General features: G+C 42.1%; 1 protein-coding gene across 1 annotated transcript; it reads left to right on the plus strand.

The window, feature by feature from the left end:
• The first annotated feature begins 646 nt into the window (after nt 1-646).
• Nucleotides 647-23,382, plus strand: LOC143588682 (acyl-coenzyme A oxidase 4, peroxisomal-like). The gene is made up of 13 exons (XM_077069623.1): nt 647-686; nt 814-918; nt 2,228-2,334; nt 6,698-6,775; nt 6,865-6,988; nt 7,091-7,164; nt 7,507-7,566; nt 7,660-7,769; nt 8,224-8,383; nt 8,522-8,597; nt 8,776-8,963; nt 9,064-9,156; nt 23,211-23,382. Exons 1-13 carry the CDS (start codon nt 659-661, stop codon nt 23,343-23,345), a joined length of 1,338 nt encoding a protein of 445 aa, XP_076925738.1. The 5' UTR covers nt 647-658; the 3' UTR covers nt 23,346-23,382.
• Nucleotides 23,383-24,257: the final 875 nt, after the last annotated feature.

Below are 24,257 nucleotides of genomic sequence, written 5' to 3' on the forward strand. Positions count from 1 at the left end.
AAACTTGATTGAAATAGCCAGTTAGATGCAGTCACCGGTAATAAACAAAAAAATGTATATGGAAAAAAGGGAACCTATTGACATGAACTTGTTTAGAAACAAATATGAACTCGACATGTCCGTTTAAATCAACATAAAAACTAAGAATAACATGAACCCCGTGTTTAAAACCAAACATGAATCACACCAACCGTTTTAATTTAACACAAGAAAACTATTAATACATTTTCTTAAAGGACAATATATTAAAACGAAAAATAAGGGAACTTACAAGTAGCAAGAGCCCCATGCTACAATTTTAAACAATTCTTTTTATTCCGAACTCATGCGGATCCTTGTCTGTTTTGACCGGAACTCATTTTAATTAATAAAAAAGACATATAGTATCGTATCAACGAGGGAACTTTAGGTTTTTTTGTTGCATTGAGGAGGCTGTGAAACTTTGGAATCAGAACTAAGTTTTGCATTGACGCCACCTAATCTCATCGTGAGAAGTAGAGTCCTGTGAAATTGTTGGGTAAATATCTTTCTCAACTGCACCACCATTTTTGGAAAAAAGAAAACAAACTCAACAAAATCAAATAAATAAATAAATAGCAGTAGCAGAATATCATCCCCAAAATCAACATTCAATCCTCTAATCAATCAACCAATCACCATGCCTGCTCTATCAACTCAATCTCAAGGTTCCATTCTGCATATATATGTATATGATCATCACCAATTCTTCTGCACTCTCATTTACTCTTAATTCGCACTTGCATGTATGTTTTATTATATACATACATCTTTGTTCTATCATTGTACGCACAGATGAACAGAAGAAGGAGTCAACCACCTGGTATTTTAATCATCCTGCACTTGATATCTCCAAAGCATTCCCTCAAGCAACGCCAGCTTCAATCTTTCCACCTTGCAGTCAGTATACATACATACATGAATTTTTTTTCGAAATGGTGTATATTTACCAAAAAAAAGGAAAACGGGGAAAGTCAAAAAAAAAAAAGGTAAACGGTGTATCCTTTCCTGCCATCAGAGGATTAGGAACAATGCGGATTAGGATCCTTCATTGGCAGGCGAGGTTCAATCATTGGGGCCTATTCCTTCCACGCCAATGGAGGATTAAGAGCAGCAACTTACAAACCCCGTTTGTGTTCCGTTATAAAACATAGTCGACGCCTAAACTTAGCCAACTTGGGGAGGGAAAATTCTGTACATAGTCCTTTTTAAGAGAGAGATTTTGAAAATAGTCCAAAAAGTTTTGTTACAATGGTATTTTAATTCGATGGTTTTTTGATGAAACTTATCTGTTTTTGCATAAAAAGAATATATATTAGAAAAAGTAAATTTATCCACCCACCGCCATCATAACCACCACCACCCACCATCATCATAACCACCACCACCCACCTCCCACCGCCATCATCAACCACCACCGCCATCATCTACCACCACCACCACCACCCACCGCCATCATCAACCACCATCAACCACCACTGCCCACCGCCATCATCCACCACCGCCATTATCCACCACCACCCACCACCACCCCTGCCCACCGCCATCATCCACCACCATCACCACAAACGGGGTTTGTAAGTTGCTGCTCTTAATCCTCCATTGGAGTGGAAGGAATAGGCCCCAATGATTGAACCTCGCCTACCAATGGAGGATCCTAATCCGCATTGTTCCTCCTTTGGTGGCAGGAAAGGATACACCGTTTACCTTTTTTTTTTACTTTCCCCTTTTTCCTTTTTTTTTGTAAATATACACCATTTCGAAAAAAAATTCATACATACATACATGATACTATTTTTAATTTACTACACTCTACACGAGTGTTGTAGAACTCGCTAGTCGGGATTAATAGGACTGGTTATATGAAAATGTTCACGCAAATACTTCAATCATAAACAATTAGACGTAAACATAACAAATCAATGAGAAAACCAAGGTCTGATCGCCTTTAAATAAAAGAGTCTGATGGTCGAGTTTGACTAATAACTGTCACTGATTAACAAAAAATTTATTAGTAACCCACCAATTAGCGACTAGTCGCCGACTAATTTCTAATTTCGGTTTTTACAACACTAGTTGTATCTTCGTCCCTATGTTTTGGTCAAATTCGCTACTTTCATACATTCTTTTAGATGAAAGTATCAAAATTGACCAAACTATAAGGACAAAAATGACTGTTTACTCATTATTGTATATTGCTTCAATGCAGCCTTGGACTACTATCAGTTTGTTGACTTATTGACCCCTGAAGAACAAGCTCTAAGACTCAAAGTAAGAGAGTGTGTTGAAAGAGATGTTTCTCCAATAATGGCTAAGGTACTTCTATATATATTTTTAATTAATATAGCTAGCTAGCATGACAACAGGGCTGACTCGGCCGCAGTGGAGGCCTAAAGCGAAACTTGAAATCCAGGCCTTTTTAAAAATTCAATGTTGACCTTTCGTCGTGTGGGGTTATGACTAGGGCTCGGATTGTCAACGGAGCCCCATTGGGGGAGGTGGGCACGGGCTATTGGTCGTGCCCGTTTAGAGGATTCCATTGCTGCCCGGATGGATTGGTTGGGTCCAAGGGAATCCAAAGATTAGGGGCACATATAAAGCGGTTACACCTATATTCGGATGACAAAAAATGCACTATGCGGGATGCGGTATCCGGGGATTGTGAGCTTTTTGTTGTGTTGGCAGATGCTCTAAAGGTTGCCAAACTATGGTTGTGCGGTGAGTGCATGTCTTTACAGGCCCTCAATCGGCACTGTCACCATGTAGACAAAGTTATCAAGTTCAAAGGTGATACGGGAGGGGTGGAAGACTTCATTGTCGGGATCCCTAAGCCACAACTTGCGATAGATGTAGTTCCTTTGGGTGGGATAGTTTTGGACGCGACCCTCCTTGACCGTATTTTCGCACTTCCGGTAAAGACAATTAAAAGCATCCCTTTTATCTGTCGCATGGCATTTTCCCATGCCTTATCTGCTTCATTGTGCAAGGTGGTGTCTAGGCCAGAGTCCATTGAAGCGTGGGTTAAACTTTTGATATTACCCCATTGCACATTACAAGTTGTCAAGCCTTCCAACCGACAGGAGCGTAGGTCGGGGAATAGGATATCCTTACAATGCCATTCTATTCGACAGGCCCTAGCAAGTTGGGGTGATGGAAGCAGATTTGTTGATCTTATCCAATCGCTCCTTAACCAACCGATGGATATGGGCTCAAGAGCCAATGAGGGCTCCTTCGGGGGTGATCATTTGAGGGAGGGCATCAATGTTAAGCAATGTATTCGGAAAGTTGCCGATGGGCACTTCACGGCCGCAATTAAAGTTTTGTGCTCTTCGGGTGTTACTCCTCTTGGTGACGCTACTATGAAAGCGTTGCTTGATAAGTATCCCGTCTTGCCCCCGCCCGTCGTGCCTGATGCCTTACTCTTGGTGGCCCCTTTGGTTGTGGACGTTGAAAGTGTCCTAGGGTGTATTAAATCGTTTCCTAAAGGGACTTCCTGTGGTAGAGATGGGTTTAGGGCCCAACATATTTTGGATGCCCTATGCGGGGAAGGATCCGCGATTGCCGTGGGGTTGCTTAAGGTTATCACTGAGGTGGTTAACTTGTGGTTAGGGGGAGATGCCCTGTTTCTTTGGCGGAGTTTGTGGCTTCGGCCCCTCTAACGCCACTGCTTAAGCCCGACAATGGGGTTAGGCCTATTGCCGTTGGCGCGATTTGGAGAAGACTTGTATCCAAAGTGGCTATGAGGAGTGTTGGGAAAGAGATGGCAAAATACCTTGGTGATTTTCAATTCGGGGTGGGGATCCCGAGTGGAGTGGAGGCGGTGCTTCATAGCGCAAATAAATTTCTTAATATGTTCCACTCGGATGGGTCGTTGGCTTTGCTTACAGTAGATTTTTCTAATGCCTTCAACTTGGTGGATAGGAACAAACTCCTGCAGGAAGTTCGTGCCAGATTCCCATCTATTTCCCCATGGGTTAATTTTCTTTACGGTCAACCTGCTAGGCTATATGTAGGGAATGATTGTATCCAGTCAACTACTGGGGTTCAACAAGGAGATCCTTTAGGACCCCTTCTCTTTGCTTTAGCTTTACACCCCCTCATTCATCAAGTACGAGATGGTTGCAAGTTACTTTTCCGTGCATGGTACTTAGATGATGGCACGATTATAAGAGACACCATTGAAGTGGCTAAAGCCTTGGATATAATTAGATCTAAGGGGCCAAGTTTAGGGCTTGAGCTTAATATTAAAAAGACAGAAGTATACTGGTCGTTGTGCAATGGGGTAAAGACAAAAGTAGGTTTATTTCCTGTCGGGATTGGGAGACCGGAGTTAGGGGTAAAACTCCTTGGAAGTGCGGTTAGCCGGGATGCTGGGTTTATCAGTAGTTTGGCCATTACCAGAGCTTCAAGAGCCGTGGAACTAATGAGATGTCTTACTCGTCTGCGTGACCCTCAATGTGAGCTTCTCTTGCTTCGCTCATGTAAGGGGGTGGCTAAATTGTTGTTTGGACTCCGAACATGTCAGCCTATGTTTGTTAAGGAAGCTGTCTCTATTTTTGACAAAGGGCTTCGAGCGGCGATTGAGGATATTGTAGTATGTGGGGGTCCTTTTTTTGGGGATTTTCAATGGAGATTAGCCTCTCTCCCTGTCCATTTCGGTGGTTTAGGGTTATATTCAGCTGAGGATGTTTCCACCTATGCTTTCATCGCCTCGAGAGCATAATCTTGGAAGTTACATGACCACATTTTGCGTGATTGTGGTGGTGATGGGTTGGATTCCGATTTTGGGTGTGCGATGGATTATTTGCACAACTCTATTCCCGATTTTGATCTTGGCGGGTTCGCTAATAAGGACACCGCCCCACCTAAAGCCCAAAATGCTTTGGCGAGTGCCCTTTATAGTAAAACCGTCCAAAGTTTGGGAGAAAAGTTTGGCATGTCCTCTCGTCAAAGAGCGGTATTAGAATGTCTTCAGGCTCCTCATGATCAAGACTTTTTGACTGTTACCCCAATCCAAGGGTTAGGCCAGCACATGTCAGCAGTGGAGTACCGAGCCATTCTTAAATATCGTTTAATGATCCCCCTGTTCCCAGTTGATGAGCCATGCCCGGTCTGTCGTAAGGTTTGTTTAGATAAATTTGGTGAACACGCGGTTCATTGCAAAGAACTCCCTGGGTTTAAATATAGACATGATTTGATCAGGGATGTCCTTTGTGATGTGTTAAAACGGGCGGGAATCTCGGCAAGAAAAGAGGCTCCTGTGAATTTCTTGTCGGATCCACGTGAAGGAAGGTCTACTCTCTGACTAGCGGACATTCTTGTGTTTGGATGGGCGGGGGGGGGGGGGAAGCATGCTTGTGTGGACCTTACTGGGGTGTCCCCTCTTGTCAGGCTTAGGGACACCGGGTTTGTTGCTAGGCATGTCGTGCTAAAGGCAGAAGCAGGAAAAATTCTAAGCACGAGAAGGCGTGTGTGGAGAATCAACACGCCTTCATTCCTTTTGCTTTTGACACATTCGGGTCTCTTGCCCCCGATGCTGTTGCGTTTCTAAAAAGAGTTCAGCGGTTCGTGCACAGTAACTCATCGACGCCGAAGAACGATAACTTTGTTTTCAGTAGGATCGGTTTTGCCATTCAAAAGGGGGGTGGCGACGCAGCTTGTTGCCCGCTTACCTGCCTCTTTATTGTAATTGGATCCTTTTATTTTTAATATAATTATAAAAGGTCCCCATTGAAAAAAAAAAATTAGAATTGACAACAATCAACTAAAATCCTTAGCAGAAAAATATAAGTTTAAATTGGCCTGTTCAAAAATATCATTTATAGTGGGCAAGAAGGTAAATACTTTAATTATATGGATTTCGACTAGATAATGTAATGTAAATAAATCTATAAATACCTCAAATCAGCAACTTTGTGTTTGCGTCAATAATTTCAACTCACTTGGTTGAACCAACTCTCAAAGTCAAGTATGTTTATAGACAACAAAATAATATAATATATAGTTAAGTTGGAAAAAGTAACCTATTTTAATCAATATTTTATTCAGAGGTATAGAATAATCCCAAAGAAGCAACAAGCTGACTAATACGTACTTTGACAAAAAAAGAAATCAGGGGTGGCTCAATTCAACATATTCATGTATAGCATCTATAAAGAAAATGAGACCTTTACACATGAGCCGGGCCTACATAACAAATATGATTACAAAAATTATATTGTTTTAGAACTATCCAGTTCTTTTGAGTAAAATGATTTATGAGGTTTTATGTGTTAGAAATACACCCCGAGTGATTTTGACTAGGATTGTAAACAAATAGAATGAACACGAAGAGGCATGTTTGTGTTCATTCGGTTAACTAAATAAACAAACAAATATTTTGTTCATGCTCTTTCATATATTAAATAAACAAATTTTTCATCGGTTTACAAACTGTTCTCTGCACGATTGGTTTATTTACAAGCCTACTTTCAACCTGTTTGATCCCCTTTTTTCTTTATAATCATAATTTACATATGTGGCGGCTTGTGAATTATAGAAAAATATTTCAAACTGGCAGATCCATAGATGATCGAGTCACAATCACCACCTCTAATACATTATAATAATAGTTATTATGAAGTTTATGTGAGCCTATTTATAATAGAATCTAATGTTCAATTTTAATGAGTCAATGCAGTACTGGGAGAAAGCTGAATTTCCATTCGAAATTGTTACAAAGCTCAGTGCTCTGAATATAGCTGGTGGAACCATCAAGGTGTATTTATATTATATAAAATAATACTCCACTAGTTATTGTTTATATGAATTTTGTGGCCTTGTTTTTCAGTAATTTTAATTTTCCAGGGTTATGGATGTCCGGGTCTATCTGTCACAGCAAACGCTTTAGCTACAGCTGAAATAGCCAGAGTTGATGCAAGTTGCTCTACTTTCATTTTAGTGCATTCTTCTTTGGCGCCGCTCACTATATGTAAAGATCCTTTTTCTAATATCAAAATTTTGTTTTGTTTTGTTTTGTTTTAATAAATTAGAATCGGCAATGTCTAACTTGTTCATCTGTCAAGAACAACAGCTTTGTGCGGGTCGGAATTACAAAAACAAAACTATTTGCCTTCGTTGGCTAAACTTGACACAATAGCATGTTGGGTGCGTAAGATTAATATCTTATTATGATGTATATATCCTTCAAATGGGGTAAATATCATATTCATATATATGCACCCATACAAGACTAAAAATATCATATAACAAAAGTGAAAATATCAAATATACCCAATTCATTAAAATAATAATTTAATAAAGGATTATATTTAGCCTTCTTGCTTTCTTTTATGGTGTACGCCATTAAGTAAAAAGTCATCAAAGTTGGGTATATATGAAATTAATCTACTACGTTATTTATGATTGGTTTGGAATATGAAAGTTTTCGACTTTGTAAGGGTATATATGAATGAAATTAATCTAGTGTGCTGCTACTTTTTGCATTAGGCTTTGACTGAACCCGAATGTGGGAGTGATGCGAGTGGTCTTAGAACGACAGCCACAAAGGTCATATTCGTCATCTATTTGGTTCATTTGAGAAGAGAATATTATCTGTTGTATACTCTGTTACTATGTCATGTGATGGTTTTGAAATTTCAGGTGCACGGAGGTTGGATCATTGAAGGCCAAAAACGGTGGATTGGAAACAGTACTTTTGCGGATGTTCAGCTCATTTTCGCTAAAAACAAAGACACCAACCAGATAAATGGGTAAGAAAATAATGTAGGGATGTACACGGGACGGTTTCAGGCTCAAACCAAACCAATTACCAAAATTTCGGTTTTTGAAAACCAGTTGGCTTCGGTTTTCACAATGGCTTGAATATTTTGGATGGAAAAAATGGTTTTTTTTTATATTATTAATGATAATATATTATTACACATTTGGAATGAAGTTTATGGGCAGCACCATTTATTAATACTATATAGATTACATAAAATCTGTTTTTTTCCGGATTGGTTTTGGTTGATACCAAGAACGAAACCAATCCAAAAAGTCGGTGTTTTAGAAAATTTAAAACCAAAATGTCGGTTTTTATTGGGTTCAGTTATTTCAGTTTCATGCGCACCGCAAAAATAATGTTTTTTATTTTACTTTTGGGCAGAACCCTTTTCGACCAGCTGGGTTTTTAGTTATTGTCATGTGGTTTTTCATCTGTCGCAGATTCATTGTAAAGAAGAATGTACCAGGGTTACAAGCTACCAAGATGGAGAACAAAATTGGGCTCAGAATGGTTCAAAATGGAGATATTCTTTTACAAAAAGTTTTTGTCCCGGATGAAGACCGGTTACCGGGGGTCAACTCTTTTCAAGATACTAGCAAGGTACAATATTATTATTATTATTATTATTATTATTATTATTATTATTCTCTTCTATGATCTTTGGTACTAGAAATTCAGTGTTCGTCACGTTTTTCAATAATCATGAAAATTACCGAAGTTGCCCCTGCATGACTCCAGGTGCTTGCTTTTTCCCGTGTTATGGTTTCCTGGCAACGTATTGGCATCGCAATGGGTGTCTACGACATTTGCATAGGTATTAACATCCAAACTAACACCAACTTTTGTTAACTTTGTGTAAATGATCAAAACGCCCCTAGCCTGATATTAAAGAACAAAAAATAGAGTTTTATTAATTGTGTTAATGCCCAAACTTGACCATCCGTGTAATCAACTCTTATTGTAATCTATTCGCCTTTTATGAAATCTTATAGAGATAATTGGTTCTAGATACTTACAAGAGAGAAGGCAGTTTGGGGCTCCTTTGGCAGCATTCCAAATAAACCAGCAAAAGCTTGTACAAATGTTGTCGAATGTGCAGGCAATGTTTCTCATGGTTTGGCGCCTTTGCAAGTTGTACGAGAGCGGTAAAATGACTCTGGGTCACGCCAGCTTGGGAAAGGTCTCATTTTCGTTTCACTTTTTCTATACAATATTGTTTATCAAAATGATATTACTTGCTACATGTGATTTTATTTAACACGCTTTTATTGAACATGTAGTCAGGGATCACACTAAGGGCTAGGGAGACGGTTGCACTCGGTCGTGAGTTACTTGGTGGGAATGGAATATTAACTGATTTTTTGGCCGCGAAGGTTTTTTTCATCGCCTTTCAATAAGCCAATATCATTGATAGGGGTAGTCGGTCTAAGCTTGAGCTCAGGTCATTAATAATATTTCAAAGGAGCTTGAGTTTAGGCACACCTGCTTGAGTTTTTCCAAGGTTTTAGCGAGCCATTCTTGAGCTTGGTGTTTCGAGTTGTGTCTAAAGCTCGAGCTCATCTTGATGATATTTTTCAAGCTCTACCCCAAGTTGGCTCGTTTATTATTTATTAAATATTTAATATTTAATATTTTAGGCATACATACATTATATTTTTATATATATTTATAACTATAATGTATTATCTATAACAAAATAAAGAATTTACTTATGTTATTATAATTTTACGTATAATATATCATGTAGTATAGAGGTAGGGTATCAAAAAGACCCAAATACCCTTAAGAACCTCCCGCAGATTAGAGGATTCCTCCTTGTAAGACACCCGCAGAACATACGAATCACCCGCATAACCGTCTAAGGAAGGAACACCCGTACGACTTATGCGGAAGCATCCTGGCACCCTCAGAAGTCATCCGCAGGACAAAGTATTCGCCCGCCTGAATGACCAAGAGGTAATGCCTCAGGACAGCCGTAATTAACTAATTGCTTTCTAGAAGATTTCCCAAGATGCTTTCTTGGGTAATACGTGATCTCTCGGCCAATGAATAAAGGACACATGGCAAGGCCGTTATAACCGTGCATATAGCCAGGGTTATTTATCATCCTATCTCACAAGGACGCGTGTCCAGGTTGTTATACATGCATATGCAACGTATAGCCGAACCTATCATTTGAGGACACGTGTCCAGGCAGTTACGAAAGCATCTTCTGAAAAGGACAGCTGGCCCAATCACCTTCCCACATCCTTCGGCTATAAATACCTTCTCAATCTTCATGAGGTATTCATTCACTCCCACTGTACTTTCTCTATATACTTAAGTACTTTATCTTCATCAGAACTGTACTTATTCTCATGCCGGAGGGTGGTTACGGGAAGAACCCCCCCCCCCTTGTCCTTCCCGTAACGAGCTCACGGTGTTGGTTTTGCAGGTTTACGTCACTGGACTTCGGGAAGTTAAGCTTATATCGTATTGGTTGTTATCCGTATTCTACTTTGTGGATCCATCGGATCTAAGACCCGTCAAGGGGAGTAGATCCGTGTTTCTTCATTGGCTCCATCCGTTTTGGCGTTAGAACTGCACAAGTTTTTCGTTGGTTTTTTGGTTCGTACGATATGAGTAAGCTTCCTGAAGGACCGATGGGAACTCCTGTACCTGTTTCACGAGTTACGGATACCGAAACACCCATAGGATTTGCCTCAAGTGTCTTCGCACGCATCACTGCCCCTGGCAGTTCTGCTCCAGGCGATTTGGGACATGCCACGATCCCAGCAGGTCCTACTCCGACGAACCTAGGGCATGTCACAGCGCCAGAGGTTCTAGATCTGGCAATCTCGGGCGAATTATGAAAGAAACTCATCAGGCTCAATCAGAGTTAGGTCTGGAGGATGATTCTGACGAATCTAAGCAAGGAGGAACTCATCATCATAGTTCCAGAAGTAGGGGACCCTTGTCTACGGAAGAGTGGTTCCGTCTCCAATAAGAAAAGGTGGTAGCAGAGTACGAGCGATGGGTACGCGAAGAGCGACTCCAGGCTTGAACTCTTAATTACGAAAAGTCTCCGAGGAGGCCTCTCTCCCCTCTTCCAGCAGTAAGGAAGAGTCAGATCCGCCATAGTATTCAGGCGGAGAGAGATCCTAGAGAAGTTTGACGGTTGTGGGACCGTCCTCGTATGGTCATGCACATACCATCTTACATTGACGAGTACGATAGTTACGACCCATCATACCGTCCAGGTGATATCAGTTATTACACTGGTGATAGCCGCCTTCACTTACATGAGGGAACTAGCCGTCCGCAGGCGGTAGTTCACCAGGCGGGTTATCACAATGATGCTGAGGAAGACTTTTCTAAGCCATATCGTCTGCCTGCTTTCGCTGAAAAATCGAAGTTCATCGCAAAGATTGCAACTGCCCCATTCCCGGTCAACGCTAAGATCCCAACATCCGTAGGGAAATATGATAGGATGACCGATCCCAGTGATCACTTGCTGAATTTTGTGGCAGTTGGATGAGTCAGTGGTTGGACTCTTCCATACGGGTGCCACATGTTTGTACTAACCTTTACTGGGGCAGCGCGGGAGTGGTTCGAAAAGCTGACGGATGGATAGATTAAAAGCTGGGATGATTTTGTTGCAAAATTTTCACAACATTTTAGCCAGCAGAGAAAACACACCCGCGTCCCATCCGAAATATTGGACGTTGTTAGACGGAACAATGAGTCTATCGAAGACTTCATTACCCGTTTTAACAACGAAAGCCTCAATATCGGTGGTGTAAGCGAGGATATGCTGCGAGGAGCTCTTCGCAAGAATGTGAAACGCGGCGAACTAATTTGGACGTTAACTGGGAGAGATGGTATGCCCAAGTCTTGGGATGAAATCATGACGGCGGCAAAATTGTTTGCACGAACCCAAAAGAATTTGGCAACCAACAATCAGAGACAAAACTTAAAAGTTGAATTCCAGACTCCAAGGCCGAACAAGCAGGCGAAAGGAACTATTTGGTCTAGACTCCAGCCGTCAGCGGAAGCGTCCAAATCTTTTGATGCCAGATCTTTGATTGGCAACAAAAACAAAGTAGGCTCCTCAACTCGAGGCTCAAATAGTTGGACTCCACTTTCAAAAACTCCTGCTAAATCCTCACTACGGAGAATATGAATTTCAGAAAACCACAGCCACTTACAAGGAGATCATTCCTCGACGCCAAAAAAGACTGTTCGTTTCATGATGACATCGGTCATAATACGAACGAGTGTGTTGCTCTAAAAAACGAGACTGAGGCGGCTGTGAAATCTAGAAAACTGGGACATTGGTAAAAGGAGGAAAACCGAAGACTGGTAAAACTCCCGCATGAGATAACCAAGGCCCGCCCAAAAAGCAAGTCAAGGATTTAAACGTTCATATGATCCAAGGCGGGCACAGGGTGGGGGGAAAGAGAAGAGAGTCCGATGACGAAGAGTGGAAGAACGAGCCTTTGATTTTTCCGAGAGTCAAAGGAGGTCCTTGTAATAAGAATCCCACTGCACTCTTCGGTCACTATCGCTCGCAATACTTTTTCTTCGACACCGGTAGCACGTAGGATGTAATGTATGAGCAATGCTTTGAACAGCTAGATGAGGATGATAAAGAAAGATTGAAACCCATTCATACTCCTGTATCGGGATTTGGAGGTGAGGTAATGCACCCGCGAGGGGTAATTTCCTTTCCAGTCACTCTAAGTGACGGAATTCATTCAAGAACCGAGGAGGTCGAATTTTTAGTTTTACCAGTAACATCGAAACATGACATCATCTTGGGGAGAGAAGCAATCGGTGATTTCAATGCCCATCCGTCCACAGCACACGGTGCAGTTGGAGTTCCGACTCGTACTAGTGTGGCTATTATTCATATCAATCTCCATTGCTTCACGACAGAAAGTTCCAAGCCAAGTAAAGTTCCAAAGCAAACACGGCGGACTGAACCCGAGAAATGGGTATTGAACAAAAAATTCTCTGATCAGACAGTCATAATCGGACCCTATTTCAGAAATTGTGAGGACTTTCTTAAAGCAGTTGTTGACCAAAAATATGGACATTTTCGCCTGGCAACCCGCAGAAATGACTGGTGTCCCGCGGAGCATTGCGGAACACAAATTAAGGGTAAACCCGATGTTTACGCCAATTGTCCAGAAAAAGCGAAAGATGGGTCCGAAACAAACGAAAGCCATGAATGATCAGTACAAGATTTGCTTCATGCCGGAATTATTCTGGAAATCAAATATCAGACATGGGTGGCAAATCCGGTCATCGTTCCAAAGAGTAACGGAATGTGACGGATGTGTATAGACTTCAAAGATTTGAACAAGGCGTTTCCTAAAGACTGTTATCTGTTGCCGGAAATTGATCTCAAAGTAGACGCAGTGGCCCCGTTCAAGTTTAAATGCTTCCTCAATGCCTATAAAGGCTATCACCAAATCCGCATGGCGGCGGGTGATGAGGATAAAACAGTGTTTCGTACATACCAAGGGACATTTTGCTATAAAATGATGCCCTTTGGATTGAAGAACGCGGGTGCCACATATCAGCGACTAATGGATCAAGCATTCAAGAACCAAATTGGTCAAAACCTGGAAGTCTACATGGACGACTTGGTAATAAAAAGCATCGAAGAAGATCAGATGTTGAGAGACATCGAATAGACATTCGAAACCTTAAGAGGTATCAACATGAAGCTGAATCCAGCCAAATGTTCGTTCGGAATGGAAGAAGGAAAATTTCTTGGAGTAATTGTCACAGGTGCGGGTTTCAAGGCTAATCCAGATAAAATGCAAGCAGTAGCCCGCATGCCTTCTCCTTCTTCCCTCAAAGAGGTTCAGACGCTTAACGGTCGATTGGTTGCCCTGAATCGTTTTTTAGCAAATCATGCAGCTAAATCTTATCCGTTCATCTCAACATTGAGAAGTTGCCTCAAGAAGGCACACTTCAAATGGACCGCGGTAGCTGAGCAAGCACTCCTCGAGGTCAAGAAATGCCTAATGGAGTTACCTACATTAACATCACCTTATGCGGGAGAACCTTTGACGCTATACTTATCAGCATCTGATATTACCATCGGGGCTGTATTACTGACGGATAGAAAGAATGTCCAAACGCCGATCTATTACGTCAGTAGGACATTTTCAGACCCGGAGACCAGATATTCAATGATGGAAAAACTTGTTTTAGCACTGGTTTATGCCGCATGACGTTTCCGCAGGTACTTTCAGGGGCATCCCATCAATGTGTTAACTGGATACAAATTCAAAAATGTTCTGAGTAAACCAGAATTGTCTAGGCGACTAGCGAAGTGGGCCATCGAGCTGGGTGAACATGCGATAGAATTAAAGGATAGGTGTTGGCGGACTTCGTCATTGAGGTTCCGCAACACAAAGAAAAAGAATGTTTGATTGAGCAGCAACCCCAAGCACCTCCTGAACAAGGACAAATTTGGTCGCTGTTCACGGACTGGGCTTCAAGCAGTGAGGGATCTGGTGCAGGCCTCAGGATAGTCAACCCTAAAGGCCACGAATTTACATACGCCATAAAGTTAGACTTCAAAATTACTAACAACGAGGTGGAATATGAAGCTTTTCTGGTAGGCCTGCGGATAGCCAAGAAGCTTGGGGTGAAACATTTGGAAGCACGAGTGGATTCTATGCTGATTGCGGGACAGATTAACGGAACTTACGAAGTAAAAAATGATGTCATGGCTTCATATCTATCGCAAGCAAAGGACTTAATTCACCAATTTTCCTCTTTCAACATTATTCACATCAAGAGGAGCGAGAACAAGTCAGCGGATGCCCTTAGCAAGTTGGCTTCAAAAAATTTTGAGCACTTTGCTAAGGATATTCGTGTTAAAGTCCTTAACCACCCGTCCGTTCCGCAATATCAAGTTCTGGTGATTCAGACTGGCAGAGAATCTTGGATGACACCGATTATAGCTTATCTGTTGTCAGGAATTCTGCCAGCAGAAAAGGCCGCGGCTCGAAAAATCAAGCACAAGGCCTTGAATTACCAAATGAATGATGGTGTTTAATATCGGATATCGTTCTTGGGACCACTGTTGCGTTGTGTGGATGCCGAAGACGCGAACTACTTAATACAAGAAGTCCACGAAGGCATTTGCGGCTTACACGCGGGTCCTAGGATGACCGTGGAAAAACTCATGAACGCTGGGTATTACTGGCCTGCGATGCACTTAGACGCTGTGCAAGAAATTAGGAAATGTGATTCTTGTCAACGTCATGCTCCCAATACCTTGCGCCCAAAAAACGAGTTGATACCGCTGACGTCCGCATGGCCGTTCCAGAAATGGGCTATCGACATTATGGGACCTTTCCCAGAAGCCCCTGGACGAGTTAAATTTTTGATAGTAGCCATTGATTACTTCACCAAATGGGTGGAAGCCAAACCAGTTGCATCAATCACGGTATCGAGCATTAAGAAATTCCTATGGGAATTCATCATTTGCCAGTTTGGTCTTCCGCGGGAACTAGTAAGTGACAATGGGACCCAGTTTGCGGACAATGGACTACAAGAATGGTTAAAATAACTTCAAGTCATTCAAAACTTTACATCTGTAGCCCATCCGCAAGCAAACGGTCAGGTTGAACGAATCAACCGAACAATCAAAGAAGGGATCAAAGTGAGGTTAGGAACTAAGCGGATGGGTTGGTTTGACGAACTGCCCCATGTAATTTGGGCCTTCCGCACCCAAAAGAATTCCAGTAATTCTGAGACGCCCTTTAGTCTAACCTACGGCACCGAGGCCATGATCCCAGCCAAAATCGGGATTCCATCAGCAAGAGTTTTGTTGATTGATGATAATAATCTCGAACTCCGGATGAATCTTGACCTCCTTGAAGAAAGGAGGGAACTGGCATTGATCAGAGAGCACAATTATAAACGCCAACTGCAGAAATATTATAACTCGTGGGTCCAAAAATGTGAATTTGATGCGGGAGACTTTGTCTTCCGCAACAACGAGGCTTCTGGCCAAGAACCTTCGGGCAAGTTGGCCTCGCCTTGGGAAGGCCCTTATTAGGTAAAACAAGTTTTACCCAAGGGTGCTTACAAGTTAGAGAAGTTGGATGGGACTTAGATTCCTAGAACTTGGAATGTGGCACAGTTAAAGAAATGCTACATATAGCAATTGCGTTTATTTTCATTTTTGGCCTGCGTGCCTATATAGACTAGCGGAATATGCAGTGTTATCTTTTGTAATTTCATCCGGCTTATGCCCGATTTATGAAAATTTTTAAGTATCATGTAATATGTGTTTCCATTAGTATGTAATCCTTTATTGACAAACAAGAAGATCCTACAAACAGTTATATTATGAAGAATAAGACAAAGTGTACCAGACAACACAAACTTATTATTTATCAAAAGGGATTACAGAAAAAGATGATGGTTACAGAGAAGATAAATCTATATCTATGATGCCACATCTTCGCCTTCCGCGTTTTCATCTTCCGCGTCATCACGTTCCGCATCATTTTGATTTTCTTCATTTTTCTCATCAAGAACAAGAAGAGCTTTTCGCCATATAGTAAGAATGAGTGTTCAGCAACTCTTGGCGAATGCGGTTGCGTTGGCGTTCTCTCTCGGCAGGAGGAAGGCTTTCCCGCAAATACTCAAAACATACATCCGCATCGCTAAGCATTGAATTTTGGCATAAGGACCAACGCGGATGATGTACTGCAGCCTCTTCCTCACGAGGAGACGGGGATGCTTGACTCCTGTAGGCAAATGCACTAACCCCTCCTTGATCTCTAAAATGATGGAAATTGAAGAAGGATGACATAACAGGGTCTTCGGAGTTACCAATTTCCTTCTCTTTAAGAGGAGAGGTATCTGTTACAACAATTGGGTCCGGGCGGTGTTGAGTGGTGATGACGGTGGAGTAGGAGGTAGAGTTGAACTCTTCAGACCTGAAACGTCTTCGGAAAAATCTTTCAGGGCTACTGTAAGATGACAATCGTCCATCAAAAACATGTTTGATATAATATAGTTGTCAAGTTTGAAAAGTGTTAAGCTTACCTAAAGAAATATCTTTGGAAGCAAGCTATTGAAGGCGGGCTTCCAAATTCGCCGTTTTCTGCTTTTTGGACGGAGCGACCTTGGTAGGTTGAACTTTACGTTTACCAGCTACCTTGGAAACACCCGCGCCAATAGCTTGAGGCCCTCCCTCGAGGTTAACATCATCAGCGATCTGATGGTCACCCTTGGCAGTGGCGTCAGCACCTTCATCACCCCCCCCCCCCCCCGCCTGGCTGGTGGTTGCCTTTGAGTCGTGCTTGCGGGTCAGACCTACAATCGAACGCAGGGTTTTAGTAGAATCAACTGTTAACCCTCCTTCGCAGAGTGATGACTCCTCGTTAGACGAAAGAAGTACTGTCACCCCACTGGAGGTAGCAACAGTAATTGGTCGAGGTTGAAGAATATCCTCACCTTTCAAATAAAGTTCCTCACCTTTCACATACATCGCCTCGGAAACTACGGGTTCCGAGCGAAGCTTGGCGGGGAACAAAAAATTATGACGGGTATGCTCAAGTATGGGCTCGTCCTTTGGATCAATCGGATGACGCACCATGAGACCCTCCTCGCGGTCCAAAAGCGTGTTAAAAATGGAACCTTCACCTGTATACGAAAAAACAGAAGTCAGGATTAAAGAAGAATTTCAGAAAAGAAATATTAACCTTACTCTTGTTGGGCTTCTCAAAGTATGGTTCCAATCCCGGAAAAGGCCACAAATGACTCATCCTCGAACTCACCATCGTGCCCTCATGAATCACGCGCATGGGAGTTGGAGTACTGGTCAACGTTTTATACCAAGTCGCGTTCACCGTTGTGGTAGGGGTAATCGTTGGCATCCCATCTGCTGATTTTCGGCGGGTCATCGTAAAAGGGATGACATCTTCCCGGATCCAGAAAAATTTTGGTTTCCAGCCATAGAGGCTACGGATCCCTTCAGTGCCAATAACCGCCTTTCTGGTTGTAGCCCAACTATACCACCCGTCTTGGTAGGTCATCTTGTAAAAGACCGCGAACATGCCGACGGACGATTCAAGATCCCTAGCCTGACAGCAGAATTCAAAGTGTCGAACCCTCAACATCCCCAAAGGGTGGATTTGTGAAAGGTGAACCCCATATGTCATCAAAATCGACTGGACGGACTTCATTACAGGAAACCTAATGTTTCCTGAGATAAAGTGTTCTGTGTAGATGGCCATTTTGTTCACCGGAGGGTCAGTAGCGATAGAACCTTCGGCGGGACGTTCTGGCTCCCAATCCGGTGCCAGACCGTATACATTTAGAACATCATTATAATCTTTTTCCTTGAGGTTAACAACAACCTCATGAATAGAGGGAGCGCTCTTCTTATCACCAGCCATCTGCATAAGAGGAATTAGACTACATATTTGTCAAACCTAGATCTGAAAAATTAGAAGATGGAAAGGAAATCTCAGATTTGTTGTTGAGAAGGAAAGAATAAAAATCAGTGGAAGATAAGAATGAACGGAAAGCAGGCGTGATCTATTTATACACATCGCAATTAATGTGACTGACTGACTGCCAGAGGAGAGAGAAAAAGCGGACAAGTAGATGATTGACACGTCAGGCGGGAAAGACGAAAAAGTGAGAACAGGCTGTCAAAAGGCGTTGTACACGTATCGTCAGTTGTCCCACGATATTTCTCTTTCCGCCACGTCATCACAACCATTCCACTTGCAAAAATTCAAATCGTTGGTGACTCCAAAATATCTCACAAAAGATATTATCTTACATACGATATAATATTCACAAGACAATAAGTTTTTTTTATTCATAGTCAAAAGATGGTTACAAAATATGAAACGAAATTACAAGTCTTAACGGTTAAGTCTATTCTAAGGATTAGGAGCTGATACATCCTCCGAATCGTCATCCAGATAGACCTTCAATTGTTGCACATCGTCATTGGCTGAGGCAAACTCCAGAAGCATACCCTGCAAAGGAAACACCAGGTTGTCGTATTCTTTAATCCGCATATCATATTCCTGCTTGACGTCAAGACCATGAAGCGGATGGTCTTCAAAGGAATGACTGGTTTGAGCATACATCATCCCTTCGTTAAAGCATGTCACGCGGCCGACCTGGAAAGAGGCAGTAAGCAAGAAGGCAAAGCTGTAAGTTAGCTCAGGACTCCCTTTAATGTGTCGCATGACCTGACAAAGGAAAAGTGATTCATTAGCATCAACAACATTAAATGGGCGATGAAAAATATGTAAAGGAAATTTACGGAGTCAATTCCTCGACCCAACAACCATCAGCGGTCTTGCTCCGCACGTTCCGCCCTTTCCTGAAGTTCCCGAAACCCGTGAGCTATCTTTTGTTTGTCATTAAAAGCTTCAGCTGCACGGGCTTTCGATTCTTCACAAGCTTACAGAAGCGAGTCATAAGCAGCTTGTATTTCGGCAGCGCCTTTATCCATAAGCTCAACCTGCTCCTTCTGCAGCTTTAATTCTGCTTCAAGTTCTTGAATTTTGGTACCTGGCAGGTCACTTGGCTTTCCAAAGCTGAATTAGGCTCAAGTGCTTTGGCCAGGTCCTCTTTTTTCTGCTGAGCATCGCCGCGGGAAGCTTCAAGAAGGGAAATTTTGCCTCTCACAGGCTTCCTTCCATTGACAGGCAGCAGTAGAATGCCGATCTTTTTCACTTTTAAGAGCAATTTCCGCATCGTATAATTTCCACTTCATCGTGTTCGCCACTGAACAATGCTCCTCAGCCTCTTTCTTAGCATACTCGGCAGCTCGGGTCATCTCTCCCAGGTTCCCACCCATAGTTCGCCATTCACGTAATATTTCTTGTCCACAAGCCAAAGTATTGGCCAAGGACGAATAATAATCCACATGAAGATCATGGCGAGAACGTCAACGCTGGTGAATTCATTCCGCAGGTGGCACACACTGGTTAATGAATGCCATACAAACATTCGGATCAGTAAAACGAGACCCATTAACAATATCCTTAGTAAGGAGTGAACAGGTGATAGACCTCCCCTGGATTCACCTCTCCGTAATAGTCAGAGCTTGACGCATGGGGGAGAACAGGGATAGAGGAAGATTGTTGATGAGCACTTTGTGTCGCCCCTCCCCCGGCGTCCTGAAATGATCACCCAAATTGAAAACTCCCCCTTCACCCATGGGTAGAGGTGAAGGAGTGAAAGAAAATTGTGGAGAGGGACGAGGCGGGGATTCCTGGGTTCTGAATCCTTCCTCATTCATAGCGGGATTGTTCTCTTGGAAACCAGTAGCTCCCCCAGCCTCGAAAAGGTGATCCAAGGAGTCATTAGCCCCCGATTGAAAATTCAGACCCTCTACATTTGTCTCAGCAGGAGGGGTATGAGGCCTATCTTCCTTCTCCTTCTCCGGAGGAGGAGATGACTACTTCTCGGACTCAGGTGTTGGCGATGGTAACTTATCTGATATAGCATTCCCACCAACAACCATCGACGGATCTGTACAGTAAAACCACATTTAAATATCGGTCGAAATAATGAAATGCGAAATGTTAATACTTACCAGCCAACGTCTTCATGCGTTCAACAAGACTGGCACCTTGCTTCTTAGGGAGATGGGTCCGCCGTTTCTTTATCACTGGTTCTTCTCCGAAATCCGCGGTACTTGTGCTCGCATCACTTGCTTGAGAAGACCGAAGGGTCCTATTTCACTTCAATTCTGCCAACATGTGCGAGACAGATGAATATTCAGAAGCATCGTCAGAACTCCCTTTTTCTTGGGTTGCAGAATCGTCACTCGACGATAGAATGACGATTACCCCATCAGAAGTAAGGGCATTAAGCGGAGGAGGGTTTAAAACATACGCACCTGATTGAAAGGTAGCGTCCGAAACTATGGGTTCGGCACGCACCTTAACAGGAAAAAGGAAGTGGCCCTTAGTGTTTTCAAGAACGGGTTTATCTTTTGCGTCGCGAATACTCTTCCTTGTACAACCCTTGTCCTCAAAAAGAGCGTTTAGCATAGGTCCTGAACCTTAAAGAGAAAATGTAAAAAAATCAATCATAAAGTTCTAAGAGCAAAAAGAAAGAGGATAACTTACGATCGTCTAAACCGATGAAAACAGGCTCCAAGAATGGAGATGGTCACAAATGGCTCATACCCGCTCATACAAGGGCTTCCTCGGGCAATGCCCGCATTGGGGTTGGTTCCGAAACTAGGACGCGGAACCACTACCGATCCTCATGAGAAGCTGTGACAATTTATGGGAGTGCCTCGGTCGCCGGACGACGAACCATTACCTCCGACACGACATCCTCGGAGATCCAGAAAAATTTACCGTGCCAGTTCTTGGAACCACCTTCGGTAACGTGGCCAATAATTCTATCGGCTGGCACTTGAACCACCCACCTCGGTTGATCATCTGGTAAAAAACGGGAAACCGATCAAGCCGGGGCAACATCTCGTGTGCCATACATACAAATTCGTAGTGACGAATCTGCATAAAGGAACGAGGGTGTAGTTGGGATAAATGGATCCTATAGCCACTCAACACCCTCATGAAAAACTTGGTTATGGGAAAACGGAAATTTCCGTAAGTAAAATAGTCAGCATGTACAGCCATCTTGTCAAGTGGCGATAGACTAGCAATGGATCCGGCAGCGGGAAAATCCGGTCCCCATTCCGGTGGAATACCGTAGGTATGGATCAAATCCTCATACTCAGATCGGTCCTAATTGACCTCCACTTCGTCAATATTTGGGGTTAAAGACCGACTAGCCATCAATTTAGCAAGAAATACAGAACAACGAGCAATCGTGAGAAAAAGTTGAATGGTTAATCGGAGCTTAAGGAAGAAAAAGAAAGACGATATTTGGAAATCAAAGGCGATAAAACTTCGAAAAGAAGGTAACCTCCACTATTTATACCCATCGCAATTAATGCGATGGGATATGAACAGTGTAGAGAGAACATTAGGATCCAATCGGCAGACGCCACGTCACGCGGGAAACTCGTAAAAACAAAAAGATGAACAGTCGGGTACAGTGACAGCCGGCATAAACGTATCCTTTCCTGACACACGCGCCTGCAATCTGTCACATTGTACGATCGGTATGGTTATCCATTACAAAAATATCTTCACCACAACTTGCAAATTTCAGAAAAAACCCCAAAAACATCCTTAAGTCCAAAATTTCACCCGCATAAAAATGCTTCATGCGGAAGAAACACTGGACTGGGGGTACTTATAGAGGTAGGGTACCAAAAATACCCAAATGCCCTTAAGAACCTCCCAAGGGTAAGAGGATTCCTCCTTGTAAGACACCCGCAGAACATATGAATCACCCACATAACTGTCTAAGGAAGGAACACTCGTACGACTTATACGGAAGCATCCTGGCACCGTCAGAAGTCATCCGCATGACAAAGTATTCGTCCGCCTGAATGACCAGGAGGTAATGCCTCAGGATAGCTGTAATTAACTAATTTCTTTCTAGAAGATATACCAAGATGCTTTCTTGGGCAATACGTGATCTCTCGGCCAATGAATAAAGGACAATTGGCAAGGCCGTTATAACCGTGTACATGGCCAGGGTTATTTATCATCCTATCTCACAAGGACGCGTGTCCAGGTTGTTATACATGCACATGAAACGTATAGCTGAACCTATCATTTGAGGACACGTGTCCAGGTAGTTACGAAAGCATCTTCTGAAAAGGACAGCTGGCCCAATCACCTTTCCACATCCTTCGGCTATAAATACCTTCTCAATCTTCATAAGGTATTCATTCACTCCCACTGTATTTTGTCTCTATACTTAAGTACTTTATCTTCATCAGAACTGTACTTATTCTCACGCCAGAGGGTGGTTACGGGAAGAACCCCCCCTCTTGTCCTTCCCGTAACGAGCTCACGGTGTTGGCTTTGCAGGTTTACGTCACTGGACTTCGAGAAGTTGGGCTTATATCGTATTGGTTGTTGTCCGTATTCTACCATGTGGATCCATCGGATCTAAGATCCGTCAAGGGGAATAGATCCGTATTTCTTCATGTAGCTATATACTTATGATATGAAATATAGTTTAATAAATATGTATATAAAGTCATGTGCTGATTATGCTTGCTAAGGAATGTTGGCTTAGTCAAGTGTGAAGCTCGTTCTAAGCTCATTTATTGAAGGAGCTTGAGTTCAGGTTTGAGCATGTTTAAGCTTGGCTTGTTTTGAGCTTTAAATTAGAGGATCTTAGGTAGGTCAAAAGCAGCTTGGCTCTAACCATTGGGTTAGAATTTGTAGATCAAAACCAGGAGGAGTTGCATTATAATGTAAAATGTTATATTATTACAACATTATGTAATGTTTGGAACCAAAAGAGTGTAAAGTTTGGAGTCCTTTTGGTGCAGGCTTTTAATGATTTGGAAACAATCTACACGTACGAAGGAACGTACGACATCAACACGTTGGTCACGGGTAGGGAGATTACTGGTATTGCAAGTTTCAAGGTTGTTGCCAAGACGACTCGAGCGAGCTGCTTGTGATTCTTGCCAAGACGACTAAGATATCATATAGTGACACTAAGAACCGGATATCAATCCATGGATACAATGGATTTTTAATACTAAATCTTTGTAAATGACTAACCAAACATATAATCTTGAGTTTAATATTAATTAACTGTTCAAACATATAATGAAATAAAGCAAGTAATACCCAAGCATATGCTCTAACTCTAAGCTACCATCATTAGAGGTTCAAGGCTCACTGTTATTGAAATGGACGTCTAAGGGGTGGATGGATATCGTTATCCCCCTTGCATAATCACAAGAAAACGTACATTAAAGGAGTGTTGTATCATATACTAGTTTGAGGCCCGTGTATTACACGAGTAGTTCTTGAAAATACAATGATTAATAAATAATCAGTATACAAGAAACAATAAACCCGTAAACCCGTTAAACACTATTAATACAGTCGTTGTATAATAGTCCTTCAAACAATTTTAAGGTAAAAGATAATTATAAATATCAAATGTTTGGAAAAAAAAATAGGGAGTAAATATTAAAACAATGTTTGAAATAATTTAGGGTTGAGGGTGTCGCGCAAATGATGTACGATAAGAGATTATTGTATTTTATCCTTTATGTAAATTATTTCAAATCGTTTCCATCCTAATTAACAGTTGCATCGATTCAACCATCGTCATGGCGTCATTTGCAGACACACACTTCAATTGATTTGAATTGAAATACGCCATTTGCAGAAAACCAGTTGAAGACGTTCCATAGTTTGTTCATATGATCGAATCGATGATCAAATTGACAGTCGATTGATAATTGTTTGATGATTACGAGATTATATGAAGTGATTTCAGTGTTCAATTTCATGTTACATGTGTTTGATATTAGATATGAAGTTATGAACGTTTAAAGGTGTTAGTTTTAAGATCTGAA

Source organism: Bidens hawaiensis, unplaced genomic scaffold (genome assembly GCF_021521415.1).
Source record: "Bidens hawaiensis isolate Kalapana, Puna unplaced genomic scaffold, B.hawaiensis_p1.1 tig00036695_1, whole genome shotgun sequence".
NCBI lineage: Eukaryota > Viridiplantae > Streptophyta > Magnoliopsida > Asterales > Asteraceae > Bidens > Bidens hawaiensis.

Bases quoted from the DNA above. Each gene is read 5' to 3' on its own strand.
- LOC143588682 (XM_077069623.1), top strand. From the start codon at position 659: ATGCCTGCTCTATCAACTCAATCTCAAG. The intron at 2,335-6,697 runs GTACTTCTATAT...GAGTCAATGCAG, and splicing joins TTTCTCCAATAATGGCTAAG to TACTGGGAGAAAGCTGAATT. The intron at 7,770-8,223 runs GTAAGAAAATAA...CATCTGTCGCAG, and splicing joins GACACCAACCAGATAAATGG to ATTCATTGTAAAGAAGAATG.